Here is a 13,877-nt window from a genome sequence, read left to right as displayed (position 1 = left end):
TCTGCCTTCAAAACAAACAAACAAACAACTACTTTACAGTGTAGAAGTAATATCACTAGTATTTGCCAATTACAGCTCAAAGAATTAGATATAGTACCTTGTTTCTAACATACTCTAAATTGGAAACAGTTGTTGTGAATTGCTTAGAAATTTCAGGTTTGTTTTTTTTTTTTAACATGGAGTGTCGCTCTGTCGCCCAGGCTGGAGTGTAGTGACCTGATCTCAGCTCACTGCAACCTCTGCCTCCCGGGTCAAGTGGTTGTCCTGCCTCAGCCTCCCGAGTAGCTGGGACTGCAGGCACCTGCCACCATGCCCAGTTAATTTTTTGTGTTTTTAGTAGAGACGGGATTTCATCATGTTAGCCAGGATGGTCTCGATCTCCTGACCTCATGATCCGCCAGCCTCAGCCTCCCAAAGTGCTGGGATTAGAGGCATGAGCCACCGTGCCCAGCCTCAGGAATTCTTATTTTGGCAGAATAGGAAAAAAGAGTGATCTTACTTTTATAATTTTGCCTTTTTTCCTTAATGGCCTGGTACCTATATATCAAGAAATAAGGAATACAGACATGAAATACAAAAATAGAGTACGAAGTAGGATATCAAATCTTAAAGATGCAAAAAATCCAAATTTAAGGAAAAATGTCCTCTGTGGGAATATTCCTCCTGACTTATTTGCTAGAATGACAGCAGAGGTGAGTATGCATGAATCTGAGGTTTCTATAATGTGATTCTGTGTTGTGAAGTGTAAAGCCTGTTATCATCATAGACTACTATATAAATATTGCATATGTAATAAATTTCCGTTAGTTATTCTGATATATTTATATACTAGACAAATACTTAAGGTAATTGTGTCTTTTGTCAGTACTTTGCTCCTTCTCCAACTGTTTCCATGCTTTTAATGTGATTACACTAAATTATTTTCCAAAAACAAACGTGTTTTACTTTTTTTTCCTTCGAGACGGAGTTTCGCTCTTGTTGACCAGGCTGGAGTGCAATGGCACGATCTTGGCCCACCGCAACCTCCCCCTCCCAGGTTCAAGCAATTCTCCTGCCTCAGCCTCCCAAGTAGATGGGATTACAGGCATGCACCACCACACCCAGCTAATTTTTGTATTTTTAGTAGAGACAGGGTTTCTTCATGTTGGTCAGTCTAGTCTCGAACTCCCGACCTCCAGATGATCTGTCCGCCTTGGCCTCCCGAAGTGCTGGCATTACAGGCGTGAGCCACCACGGCTGGCCACCAAGTGTTTCACTTTTTATGAATTCTTGTAGAACCAGAGAGTTGAATCTCTAATTGCAAGTACACTTTGTAAGTGCTGACCTTTTTTGTGGTTAAACACTATAAAATTGGTCACATCATATTGATTATTTCTTTTCTTTTTTTTTTTTTTGATACGGAATTTTGCCCTTGTTGCCCGGGCTGGGATGCAATGGCATAGTCTTGCCTCACTTCAACCTCCGCCTCCCGGGTTCAGGCGATTCTCCTGCTTCAGATTCTCCTGCTCCTGTAATTTCCTGCTGGGATTATAGGCGTGAGCCACCGTGCCCATCCTATTGATTATTTCTTAAATTTTTACAGGGAATTATGGAAAAAATGAAATTTGTAGCTTGCTATTTATAGACGTGGTTGTTCATAGATATTAGCTATATTGTATCTACAATTTCACCGTTTTAGTAAACATTCAAGAGAGTGAATTTTTCTTCTGTACACCAACATACCTCAGATACATTGCAAGTTTGGATTGGACTACTGCAATAAAGTGAATATTGCAATAAAGTGACACACAAGAGTCACACAAATTTTTTGACTTTGCAGTAGATATAAAAGTTATGCTTATACTATAATCTACTAAATGTACAATAGCATTACATCTAAGAAAACAGTGTACACCTTATACCTTGCTAAACAATGTACACCTTGCTAAAAATTGCTCATGATCATCTGCGTCTTCAGCAAGTCGTACTGTTTTTCTGGAAAAGGGAATTGCCTGGATGTTGACGGCTGCTGACTGATTAGGGTAGTGGTTATTGAAGGTTGAGGTGGCTGTGGTAATTTTGTAAAATAAGACAACAATGAGGTTTGCTGCATTGATGGAGCAAATATTCATGAAATATTTCTTGGTAGCTTGTGATGCTGTTTAATAGCATTTATCCATAGTAGATGTTCTTTCAGAATTGGAGTCAGTGCTGTCAAATGCTACTGCTGCCTTATCAACTAAGTTGACATATTATTCTAAATCCTTTGCTGCCATTTCAACAATGTTCACAGCATCTTCACCAGGAATAGGTTCCATCTCAGGAAATCACTTTTTGCTCATCCACAAGAAGTGTCTCATCTGTTCAGCTTTTATTATGAGACTGAAGCAACTCAGTCACATCTTGAAGCTCCACTTCTAATCTTCCTTCCCATGCTTTTTCCATTACATCCGTGGTTACTTACTTTTTTTTTTTTTTTTTTTGCTGGGGGGGTATGGAGTTTCACTGTTGTCACCCAGGCTGGAGTGCAGTGGTGTGATCTCTGCTCACTGCAAACTCTGCCTCCGGGGTTCAAGCGATTCTTCTGCCTTAGTCTCCTGAGTAGCTGGGATTACAGGCGCCCGCCACCAAGCCTAGCTAATTTTTGTACTTTTAGTAGAGACAGGGTTTCACCATGTTGGGCAGGCTGGTCTCAAACTCCTGACCTCAGGTGATCCACCCGCCTCGGCCTTCCGAAGTTCTGGGATTACAGGCGTGAGCCACCGTGCCTGGCCTCTCTGCGGTTACTTTCTCCGCTGAAGTCAAACCCCTCAAAGTCATCCATGATGATTGGAGTCAACTTTTTTCAAACTCCTCTAAATGTTGATATATTGACCTCTTCTCAATGAATCACTAATGTTCCTAATGGCATCTAGGATGGTTAATCCTTTCCAAAAGGTTTTCAGTTTACTTTATTCAGATCTATCTGAGGAATTACTTTTTGTAGGAGCTACAGCCTTGCAAAAAGTATTTCTGAAATAATAAAACTTGAAAGTCAGTTGGGCATGGTGGCTCACACCTGTAATCAGAGGAGTTTGGGAAGCCGAGATGGGCAGATCACTTGAGCCCAGGAGGTGGAGACTAGCCCGGGCAACATAGCAAGTTCCCATCTCTACCAAAAAAAAAAAAAAAAATTAGAAAAATTAGCTTGGCATGGGGTGGTGCGTTCCTGTAATCCCAGCTACTCAGGAGGCTGAGGTGGGAGGATCACTTTAGGCCAAGAGGTGGAGGTTTCAGTAAGCTGAGATTGCACCACTGCGCTCCAGCGTGGGCGACGAGTGAAATCCTGTCTCAAAAAAAAAAAAAAAGTCAGAATTACTCCTTGATCCATGAACTGCAGAATCAATGTTGTTGTTAGCAGGCATGAAAATAACATTAATCTCCTTGTATGTCTCCATCAGAGCTATTGGATGACTAGGCATGTTGATGACTAAGTGCATTGTCAATGAGTAGGAATATTTTGAAAGAAATCTTTTTTCTGAGCAGTAGGTCTCAATAGTGGGGTTAAAACATTCAGTAAATCATACTGTAAATAGATGTGCTGTCATCCAGGCTTTGTTGTTTCATTTATAGAACACAGACAGTAGAGGTAGCATAATTCTTAAGGGCCGTAAGATTTTCAAAATGGTAAATGAGCATTGGCTTCAACTTGAAGTCACCAGATGCTTTAGCCCCTAACAAGAGAGTCCTTCAAAGCCCTTTGAGGCTTTGAAGGCAGGCATTGACTTCTTCTCTTTAGCTGTGAAAGGCCTAGATGTCACCCTCTTCCAGTATTCATCAACATTGAAAATCTGTTGTTTAGAATAGCTACCTTCATCAATGATCTTAGCTAGATCTTTTGGATAACTTGCCATAGCTTCTGTATCAGCACTTGCTGCTTCACCTTGCATTTTGTACTATGTTATGGAGACAGCTTCTTTCCTTAAACCTCATGAACCAGCTTCTGGTATCCTCTTGACTTTTCTTCTGCAGCTTCCTCATCTCTCTCAGCATTAAAGAGTTAAGGCCTTGTTCTGGATTAGGCTTCGGCTTAAGGGGATGTTGTGGCTGGTTTGATCTTCTGTCTAGGCCACTAAAACGTTTTCATATCAGCAATAAGGCTATTTCGATCATTATTCATGTGTTCACTGGAGTAGCACTTTTAATTTCCATCAAGAAATTTTCCTTTGCATTCACAGCTTGGCTAACTGGTGTAAGAGACCTAGCTTTTGGCTTATCCCAGCTTTCCACATGCCTTCCTCACTAAACTTAGTCTTATTTCTAGGTTTTGATTTAAAGCGAGACATGTTGACTCTTCCTTGTCCTTGAATACTTAGAGGCCATTGTAGGGTTATTAATTGGCCTAATTTCAATATTGTTGTGTCTCAGGGAGTAGGAAGGCCCAAGGAGAGGAAGAGAGACTGGGAAAGAGTGGAGCAGTCAGAACACACACAACATTTGTCAAGTTTACTGTCTTGTGTGGTCAAAGTTAGTGGTGCCCCTAAAACAGTGATAGTAACATGGGAAATGACTGATCACAGATCACCTAACAGATACAATAATAGTGAAAATGCTTGGAATATTGTGAGAATTACCAAGATGTGACACAGAGACATGAAATGAGCACATGCTTTTGGAAAAATAGCGCCAATAGATTTGCTCAACACAGCATTGCTGCAGACCTTCAATTTGTAAAAAATGCAGTAACTGCAAAGTGCAATAAAATGAAGCACAATAGCGCAGAGCAAGATAAAGCAAAGTGTGACTGTAGCTAGTAAAAACTGGTGTGAGAAGATGACTCTGGCATATTCTATACATTTCTTGCCTCAAAACTGGAATCATTCCTCCAGAGATCCCTGACTTCTTTTGGGGGTGGGGTGTAGGCAATGCTATTAGAAACTATAATCTGGATACTGGAGGTACTCGTTGTAGGTTTACATTGTTCATAGTGTAATCGCCTGACAGCTTCTTCCTGCCCACTGCACAGACAAAACCAATTCACTGAGACTGCGCTATTGTGGTTAAGAGTTTTATTAACGCAAGGCTGGCCATGCAGGAGACGGAGTTATTACTCAAATTAGTCTCCCTGAAGACTTGGACGCTAGGGTTTTACAAGAATAGTTTGGTGGTGACTATTCCTAGGTGACTAGGGAATGGGTGCTGCTGATTGATTGGGGATGCAATCATATAGGGATGTGGGAACTGGTCCTTCTGTACCTCTGGGTGAGGGGCCTGAGTTCTGGAGGGGTCAGTCTGAAAAACATCTCAAAAAACCAATCTCAGGTTCTACAATAATAATGTTACCTATAGGAGCAATTGGGGAAGTCACACACTTTGTGTCCTCAGGGCACATGACTCCTGAGCAGTGAGGGATTATAGAAACTATGTCTACATTTCAGCAGAGTTCAGGCCCCTCCCATAATCCTAATCCTCTGGCATTTCATTAGTTTTACAAAGGTGATCTCAGGCTGTGAACAAGGAGGGATCAGTTTTAGGGAAGGACTGTTACCATCTTTGCATCAAAGTTAAACTATAAATTCCTTCCATGGTTAGCTTGGCCTGTGCCCAGGAAAGAGGAAGGACAGCCAGCCTGTGACACTAGAAGCAAGATGGAGTCAGCCCTGTTCGATTTCTCTCACTGTCATAATCTTTGCAAAGGTGGTTTCAGTAGCCTTTAAATAGTACTTAAATCCAATTTTCACATGTAAACTTTTAAGTATTTGAAGAAATTTTTAAAAGGAATTAAACTCTTACAAGGCCTGTGAGGAAAAATATTAATTTAATGCTTTTAAAACTTTAAAGGTTGATATGTGGTTTATTATTATTATTAGGCTAATTGAGCATAAAAGCATTCAGGATATATATAGAAGGTGTCTATAACTGAGTGGTATTGCCCCCTACCTAATAGGAAATGGCTAGTGATGAGCTGAAAGAGATGCGGAAAAACTTGACCAAAGAAGCCATCAGAGAGCATCAGATGGCCAAGACTGGTGGGACCCAGACTGACTTGTTCACATGTGGCAAATGTAAAAAGAAGAATTGCACTTACACCCAGGTTTGTGATTGTTTATAGATTCTTATTTTTATATAAAAATGCTTGCAACTCCTGTTTTAAAATAAATAGCAAAGATAATTACCAGTATGGTAGTCCCTCACTTATCCATGGAGGGATATTTTCTAAGACCCCGAGTGGATGCCTGAAACCACAGATAGTACCTAACCCTATGTATACCGTGTTTTTTCCTATACGTATGTACTGATAAGTTTTATTTTAAATTAGGCATAGGAAGAGATTAACAATAATAACTTAATCAAATAGAATAATTATAACAAGATACTGTTATGAAAGTAATATGAGTGTAGTCTTTCTGTCTCTCACAGTGTCTTGCACTGTATTCACCCCTGTTCATTTGATGAGATGAGGCGAAGTGAATGATGTAGGCGTTGTGACTAAGTGTTAGGCTGCTATTGACCTTCTGATGATCCATCAGAAGGAGGCTCATCTGCTTCAGGTGGTCCTGCCTCATCGAGCCCTGATGATGTGGATGACTAATGGGTAGGTAGCATTATAGTGACACACATTGGATAAAGGGATGATCCGTATTCCAAGTGAGACAGAGTAGGATGGTACAGGCTGTCCTCATGCTACTCAGAACAATGTACAGTTTAAAACTGATGAATTGTTTATTTCTGGAATTTTTCATTTAATATTTTCAGACCACGGATAACTGAAACCATGGAAAGAAAACCATGGATAACTGGGGACTAGTTCAAGAGGAGATAAGATTTCTTTCTTAAGTGTAAGAATGATTTCTTTTAAAAAAATTATTATTTTTTTTTTGCGGAGATGGGGTCTTGCTGCGTTTTCCAGGCTGATCCCAAATTTCCAGACTCAAGTGATCCTCTCACCTCGGCCTCCCAGAGTACTGGGAATACAGGCATGAGCCTCTGTGCCTGGCCAGAATGCTTTCTTAATACTGATTCTAGTTAACTAAAACCAAGTTGATATATTTATACTTTCACAGAAATAGTTACTATGAAAGCTATGTCAAAATTTATAAAATATAAGAATAAAATGACCATGTTCTTTTTAAAAAGTTCATAAGCAATTGTATTGGTTACTAGGTAAATTGGCCATAATCCTTTTTATTTTGCAGGACTATATAATTTAAGGAAAGTTCTTCACTCTCCTCCACATGGCTTATGAGTACTTTAGGCTTAACTGGCTTCTGGATAATTGGTTCATTTTTGTAATATTAATAACTTACATTTATGTACGATGTGACTGGCCTTTTTATTCTTCAGCAGCTGAGAACCATGTTATAGTTATTTTGGTTGCATGTGCATATGTGAAAATTGTTTTTATTACTATCTTAATTTCATTTGCCAAATAGGTTTTTGTGCTATGTTATCTGCTGTAAACTCAAGATTGTCTCCTTAAGGGACAACTTACTATGTTTCAGACAGTAGATTTGGGGAACTGATTTTTTTCACTGATAGAACATTAAGCACTTAAAAAATAGCATCACTAAACTCTAAAGGGGCCTTTACTTAAAACAAATTTTGTTGGTAGTTATTTTTGTGGTTAAAAATTCAAAAAGTACAAAAGGTTATGAGTAGGAAATTCCCTTCCCGCTTTTGCCTGTGGCCACCTCGTTCTCCCTCCCTGAAAGTAAAGCAAGGTTACTAGTTTGTTGTGAAACTAAGGTATTTTATGTGTATACATGCAAATATTTTTGTTTTCCTTTTTCTTTTCTTTTTTTTTTTTTTTTTTTGAGACAGAGTCTCGCTGTATTGCCCAGGCTGGAGTGCAGTAGCGCGATCTCGGCTCACTGCAAACTCCGCCTCCCAGGTTCATGCCATTCTCCTGCCTCAGCCTCCCGAGTAGCTGGGACTACAGGCACCCACCACAACGCCTGGCTAATTTTTTTTTGTATTTTTAGTAGAGACGGGGTTTCACTGTGTTAGCCAGGATGGTCTCGATCTCCTGACCTTGTGATCTGCCTGTCTTGGCCTCCCAAAGTGCTGGGATTACAGGCATGAGCCACCATGCCCAGCCTTTGTTTTCCTTTTTCTAAACACATATGGAAAATGTTATATGAGCTTCTGCCTCTTTTCTACTATTTACAGACGTGTAATCTCCATTTTCAGATATACTTAATTTAACCAGTCTGAAGTCATTTACCTGTTTGAAGCCTCATTAAGTCACAGTTGTGTATTTCCATGTTTCATTTTGTAGCAGTTTTGCTACTGATTGTTACTAAAATGCATCAACACTGATAAAAGTGGTCTCAGAAAATTCTGAGTTTGAATTGCTGTATTTTCTTTTAGTCAGGTAGAAATATCTTAACAATAAAAATTGTACCCTAAAAAATGCCATCTATTAGAAAGTATTAAGTATAAATAGAAAGTCATTTAAAAGTTAAAGCTTCTTTAAAATGTAAAAAGTAGAAGTGATATACTTACATAATCAAATTATAAATAGGTAAGACAAAAAATATAAATACCAAGTTTGTTTCTTTTAGCAAAAAGAACCCAGCCTAAAGTTGAAGCCAGTATGATTTTCTTAGAATCACAAAGTGTTCTCTTCAGATAGAAAACTCTCGAAGTTCTCATGGAAATAACAGATGTAAAAGAAATAAGTGTAACTCTTGATTACTATGTACCCGGGAGGAGATTAAAATTTTTCCCAGAGAGCAAAAGATTCCTCATGTCCACTTTTAGGGCCCTGGATATCAGAATTAAGTATATGTAAAGTATAGCAGGAGTTTTCAAACCGTTTTCATCTGAAGGCCTTAAGTGAGCAGAACGCTGCTGTTCTGAGGATGGTGCTACTTTGCCTTCCTTTGGGCCTTTGAGTTGGAAGGCACGTTAATAGTTTACTGGTGTCATGAACCTTTGATCTTTGAAGTGGTGATAAACTGGTATTTTATCATCTCTTACGGAATTTCAGTATACCTTATTCTAACTGCAGCATTATTAGTATTTAGGTTCTTGCCACAACTTAAGAATAACATTTAACTTTAATAATGCTTTGTCATCTTCATTCAGAGAAATAACCTTTCTGTTTTTGAGACCTTTGGTTGTGGTAATTCTTTTCAGTTTAGAACTTTAGAAATTTATAATCTTGTATAGATTGTCTTTAAAAATCATATTAGCTTTTTTTCTTGCTGAGTTCTCTTTTTAAGTTTTAAAAAAAGTAGTTGTGGTAGCACATGTACCTAAAATTTCCCATCTTAACCACTTATTTTTAAGTGTACTGTTCAGTAGTAGAGCATTCACAGTGCTGTACATCCAGTCTCCGGAACACTTTTCCTCTTGCAAAAGTGAAACTCTTTACCCATTAAACAGTAACTCCCCATTCCCCTCTCCCCCAGCCCAACAACCACCATTGTGCTCTCTGACTCTCAGAATTTGACTATTTCAAGTACTTCATATAAGTAGAATCATAGAATGTTTGTCTTATTGTGACTGGCCTATTTCACTTAGCATAATATCTGCAAGGTTTATCTGTGTTGTGATATATGTCAGACTTTCCCTACTTATTACGGCTGGATAATATTCCATTGTATAATGGTTCATACCACATTTTGTATGTTAATCTGTTGATGGACACTTGGGTTCCTTCTACTTTTTGGCTATTGTGAATAATGCTACTGTGAACTTAAGTGTACAGGTACCTCTTTGAGACTCTACTTCCTTTCTTTTGGTTATGTACCCAACAGTGGAATTGCAGTAGTAATGGCTTATAGAAAAATTAGGAAAATACAGAAAAATATGAGTAATAAATTTAAGTCATCCATTAAGCTGCTTTCCAGAGAGAACAATTATCAGTATTTTGTTGTTTGCAATATTTAGTGAATTTTTTTCTATGTATAGTTGGAATTAAGTACTGTAAAAACTATTTTATGCTCTTCTTTTTACTTAGCTACCATAATGTAAGCATTTTCCTCTTTTTTAACATTTTTCCAGAGAATAGTTTATTTGAGATGTATAAAATAAATCAGTGCTATACAAAAATAATAAAAATATTTTGCTATTTTATTTACAAATTAATTTCGTAAACTATACTTAACATGATAAAGAACAAAAAGTTCTTGACTTCCATCCTTTATGGCTAGAAAAATAAATTATTTTAATAGTTATTTAAATCTGCCTCCTGCTCCCAGAGAAATTAATGTATTATATATATATATATTTCAAATTATCCCTAACCTTTAAACAAACAAGAGTAGATACTGCTCTATTTTTACATAGAATTGTAAACAGCCTTTTAAAAAGCTGGAGTAGGCTGGGCGCGGTGGCTCACGTCTGGAATCCCAACACTTTGGGAGGCTGAGGCAGGCGTATCACCTGAGGTCAGGAGCTTGAGAACAGCCTGGCCAACATGGTGAAACCCCCATCTCTACTAAAAATACAAAAAATTAGGCAGGCATGTTGGCACGTGCCTGTAATCCCAGCTACTTAGGAGGCTGAGGCAGGAGAATTGCCTGAACCCAGGAAGTGGAGGTTGCAGTGAGCTGAAATCATGCCATTGCACTCCAGCCTGGGTGACAAGAGTGAAACTCCGTCCCCCCCCACCCCCACTACCCCCCCCAAAAAAACAGAAAGCTAGAGTAACTTTCCACTAGTTGGAATTGAACTTCATAAAATATAAACATTTTATAAACCCTACAATTCAGGTAATTTGATTTAATTATGACTAATCTGTAGGAATATACAATACAAATTTGTCAGTCATCCACAATTAAGAACAACTATTCATGAAGAAAAATTTTACTATGTTCAGAATAAGATTTTATTCATATTCTTGAAAGGTAGCTTTGTTCCCAATAAATATTTCTCCTACTATTTCTGTATATTTTAGGAGATGTTTTCAATTCAAAAGAAATAACATCCAGTTATTTGACTTTTTTTTTTCTTGCTTGAAACTGCTCTGTTTTGGTTTTTATAGATTTAATAAACATTGACAAGGCAGGATCAGTAGACTTCACTGAAACCCCCACCTCCCTGTTTCAAATGATTCTCCTGCCTCAGCCTCCCGAGTAGCTGGGATTACGGGTGCCCGCCACCATGCCCGGCTAATTTTCTTGTATTTTTAGTAGAGACAGGGTTTCACCGTGTTGACCAGACTGGTCTCGAACTCCTGACCTCAGGTGATCCACCCATCTTGGCCTCCCAAAGTGCTGGGATTATAGGCGTGAGCCACTGTGCCTGGCCCTCTTTTTTCTTGCTTGAGTAAGTTCTTGTTTTTTCTGTTCTCTTTGCCAGGCTTTCTCCTCAAGGATTTTTTCCACAGCTTTTGTTTTCTTGAAATTGGGATCTGAGGGATGCAGATTGAACAAATGGGAAATGTACACTGCTTGAAACCATGCATTGCTAACATTTACCTCAAAGTCATCCTCTAATAATTTCTTTTTTTCTCATGAGCTGCTTTTTCTTCTTTTTGCTCAGGTTCTGGTGCTCCACAATCTTGTTGTAATTGAAGTGTTTCTTACTTTCCTCCTCCTCAACCAGTGAGGAAAGCCATTTCAGCCTTTTGTCTTTCTATTTTGGTTTCTTCTTCTGGAGATGTGCCATCTTTTGCAGATTTTGTTCGCTTTTTTCTTTATACCTATTTTTTTAAACTTCTTTAGCAACGTACTGGTCATTTATATCAACATCAGAGGGAAGTTAATTTTCACTGGCTTCTTTAGCAAGAGTCTTCTTTTTCTTATTGTCTTTTTTTCTCTTTCTTCTTTAAAAATTATTCCCAAGGGGTCAGTTTATCCTTTCCTTCCAATTTGTTCTTGACCATCTCTTTGCACTTTCTTTAAGACTTGGAACCCATTTCGTTTCCATTTCCATATCATTTTGTCTTTCTTTTCTTTTTCTTGAATAACCTGCAAGAGTTGCCTATATTTAGTGATTTGTTCTTCATCGTCCTTCTGACTTTTCTTTGTTTTCCCATCTTCTTCTACATTGACTTCATCATCACTTTGTAGCTCCTCTTCTATCTCCTCTTCATTTTCGCTAGAGGAAGCTTAAGTAGTCTTGAAAATCCATGTCCAAAAGCTCTTCCTTTTAAGCTTCCTGTTGAGTGTTGTAATTCTTTCATGTTCAGTCTCATCCCAAGTGATTTCCACCATTGATGTTCCCATTGCAGCAGATATGATATATATTTAGTTTATATGCTGTTAAATACACCTCTGAGGCTACGTCCTTGGGCTCATCATCAAAAGTAGTATCATCTGGTATAAACCTTAGATCTACGAAAGAACAACTACTTTCAAATTCCAGGCCACCACAATGCTCATAAATTTTACTTGCTGTTTCAGGAGATTCACAGTCTACTACTGCATAATAGTACTTCATTCATTTGAATTGATAACCTCTCAGTTTTTCTCTAGAGGTCCAGTCCTTTTCTGGGTCATCTTCAGGAACACTTAATAGCTCTACTGGTCCTCAAACTTGCTCTTCCTTCACCCTCTCCTTTCCAAACTCTGAAGAATATATTTTTACAGCAAATATAACACCTCCTTTAGGTTTAAATCAGTTGAACAGAGCCAGCAAATCTTTTGCCTTTAATCTATCCCAGTCCATGTTGCAAACTGCTAATTGATGTGTAATGTCATCAGCACGAGGAGCAGGTTTATCTGATTCTCTCCATGCATGCCCAAAACTTGATTCTTCTGGAAACAGATCTGCCATATCATCTTCATTTTCAGAACTAGTTTCTATATTTCCTTTACCTCTTGCAGGATTAGGGCTGCTGTCACTTGCATCATCATCCTCACCATTCTCTTTATCCTCATCATCACTTCCATTGTCATCATCACCTAAAGCTCTGCCAATACTTGTAATTTCATTTTTAGATTCCTCATCACTTCCTGTTTTACTAACACTTTCTAAATCTTCCTTTAGAGCATCTTTGTCAAACATTTTACTGTCTGTTGAGTTTTCATAACCATCACTGCCACTTGCCATTATGGATGGAACCACTGGTTGCATTTCTCTTCTTGTCTTAGAACACTTGATCTTGGGAGATTTCACAGCACAGGTGCCCGAGTCTAATGTCCTTCATTTTTCTTTGAGAGAAGAGTTGATAGTATGTTGAATAATGTTTTTTTCTCTTTTGTACTTTCTTGTGTAAATTTTTTGCTGTCCTTCTTTGGACTTATGTTGGGAGCTATCTTAGATTTACATGGTTTTCATTTTTTTAATTCTCTCAGAATTGTCTGTATCAGTTTTATTTTCAGAATCCTTTTGATTAGCTTTCTTGATTTTTTTCTTTTTCTCAACTAGATTTTTTTGAATCTATTTCTTTTTTAGTCTGGAGTTTTTTCTTCTGTATTTTCTTTTGATTCATTGCTTTGCTATCTTCATCAGAAAGATCGGAATCAGAATCTGAAAGGTCATAAAAATGTTGCAGGTCCTCTGTAGTGCTATGGTTAATGTGGTGCCCTCTTATCCACAGCATAGTTCAACTTGAAGTTTTGTTTTGAGACAGAATCTTGCTCTGTTGCTGGGCTGGAGTGCAGTGGCGTGACCTCGGCTCACTGCAGCCTCCGCCTCAGGGGTTCAAGTTATTCTTCTGCCTCAGCCTCCCCAGTAGCTGGGATTACAGGTGCCCACCACCACACCCGGCTGATTTTTGTAGTTTTAGTAGAGACGAGGTTTCACCGTGTTGGCCAGGCTGGTCTTGAACTCCTGACCTCAAGTGATCCACCTGCCTCAGCCTCCTCCGGAAGTGCTGGGATTACAGGCATGAGCCACCATGCCCGGCCAATTTTGACTTTTTGATTCTTTTCTGGCATTTCCCAAAATCTCAGGTCCTTTGCAATGTGCCTAAACTGCTGGTCACTGATTATTTATTGTTTGGTGCCATTTTTAACTTTTAA

General features: G+C 38.5%; 1 protein-coding gene and 1 pseudogene across 3 annotated transcripts in view; one reads left to right on the top strand and one right to left on the bottom strand.

Moving 5' to 3' along the window:
* The window catches only part of TCEA1 (transcription elongation factor A1), a 56,715-nt gene that overhangs the window by 38,211 nt on the left and 4,627 nt on the right, over positions 1-13,877 (top strand). For all 3 annotated transcript variants that reach the window (XM_003780624.5, XM_054561623.2, XM_009243812.4), the window contains 2 exons: positions 538-692; positions 5,906-6,052. In XM_003780624.5, the coding sequence (XP_003780672.3) occupies positions 538-692; positions 5,906-6,052 (302 nt within the window). The remainder of the gene's footprint in view (positions 1-537; positions 693-5,905; positions 6,053-13,877) is intronic.
* On the bottom strand, positions 6,048-13,472 carry LOC103891328 (ESF1 homolog; annotated as a pseudogene).

This window comes from Pongo abelii, chromosome 7, assembly GCF_028885655.2.
Source record: "Pongo abelii isolate AG06213 chromosome 7, NHGRI_mPonAbe1-v2.0_pri, whole genome shotgun sequence".
Classification (NCBI taxonomy): domain Eukaryota; kingdom Metazoa; phylum Chordata; class Mammalia; order Primates; family Hominidae; genus Pongo; species Pongo abelii.
Note: the sequence above shows the minus strand (reverse complement) of the source record. Positions and strands in the feature narration are given on the sequence as shown.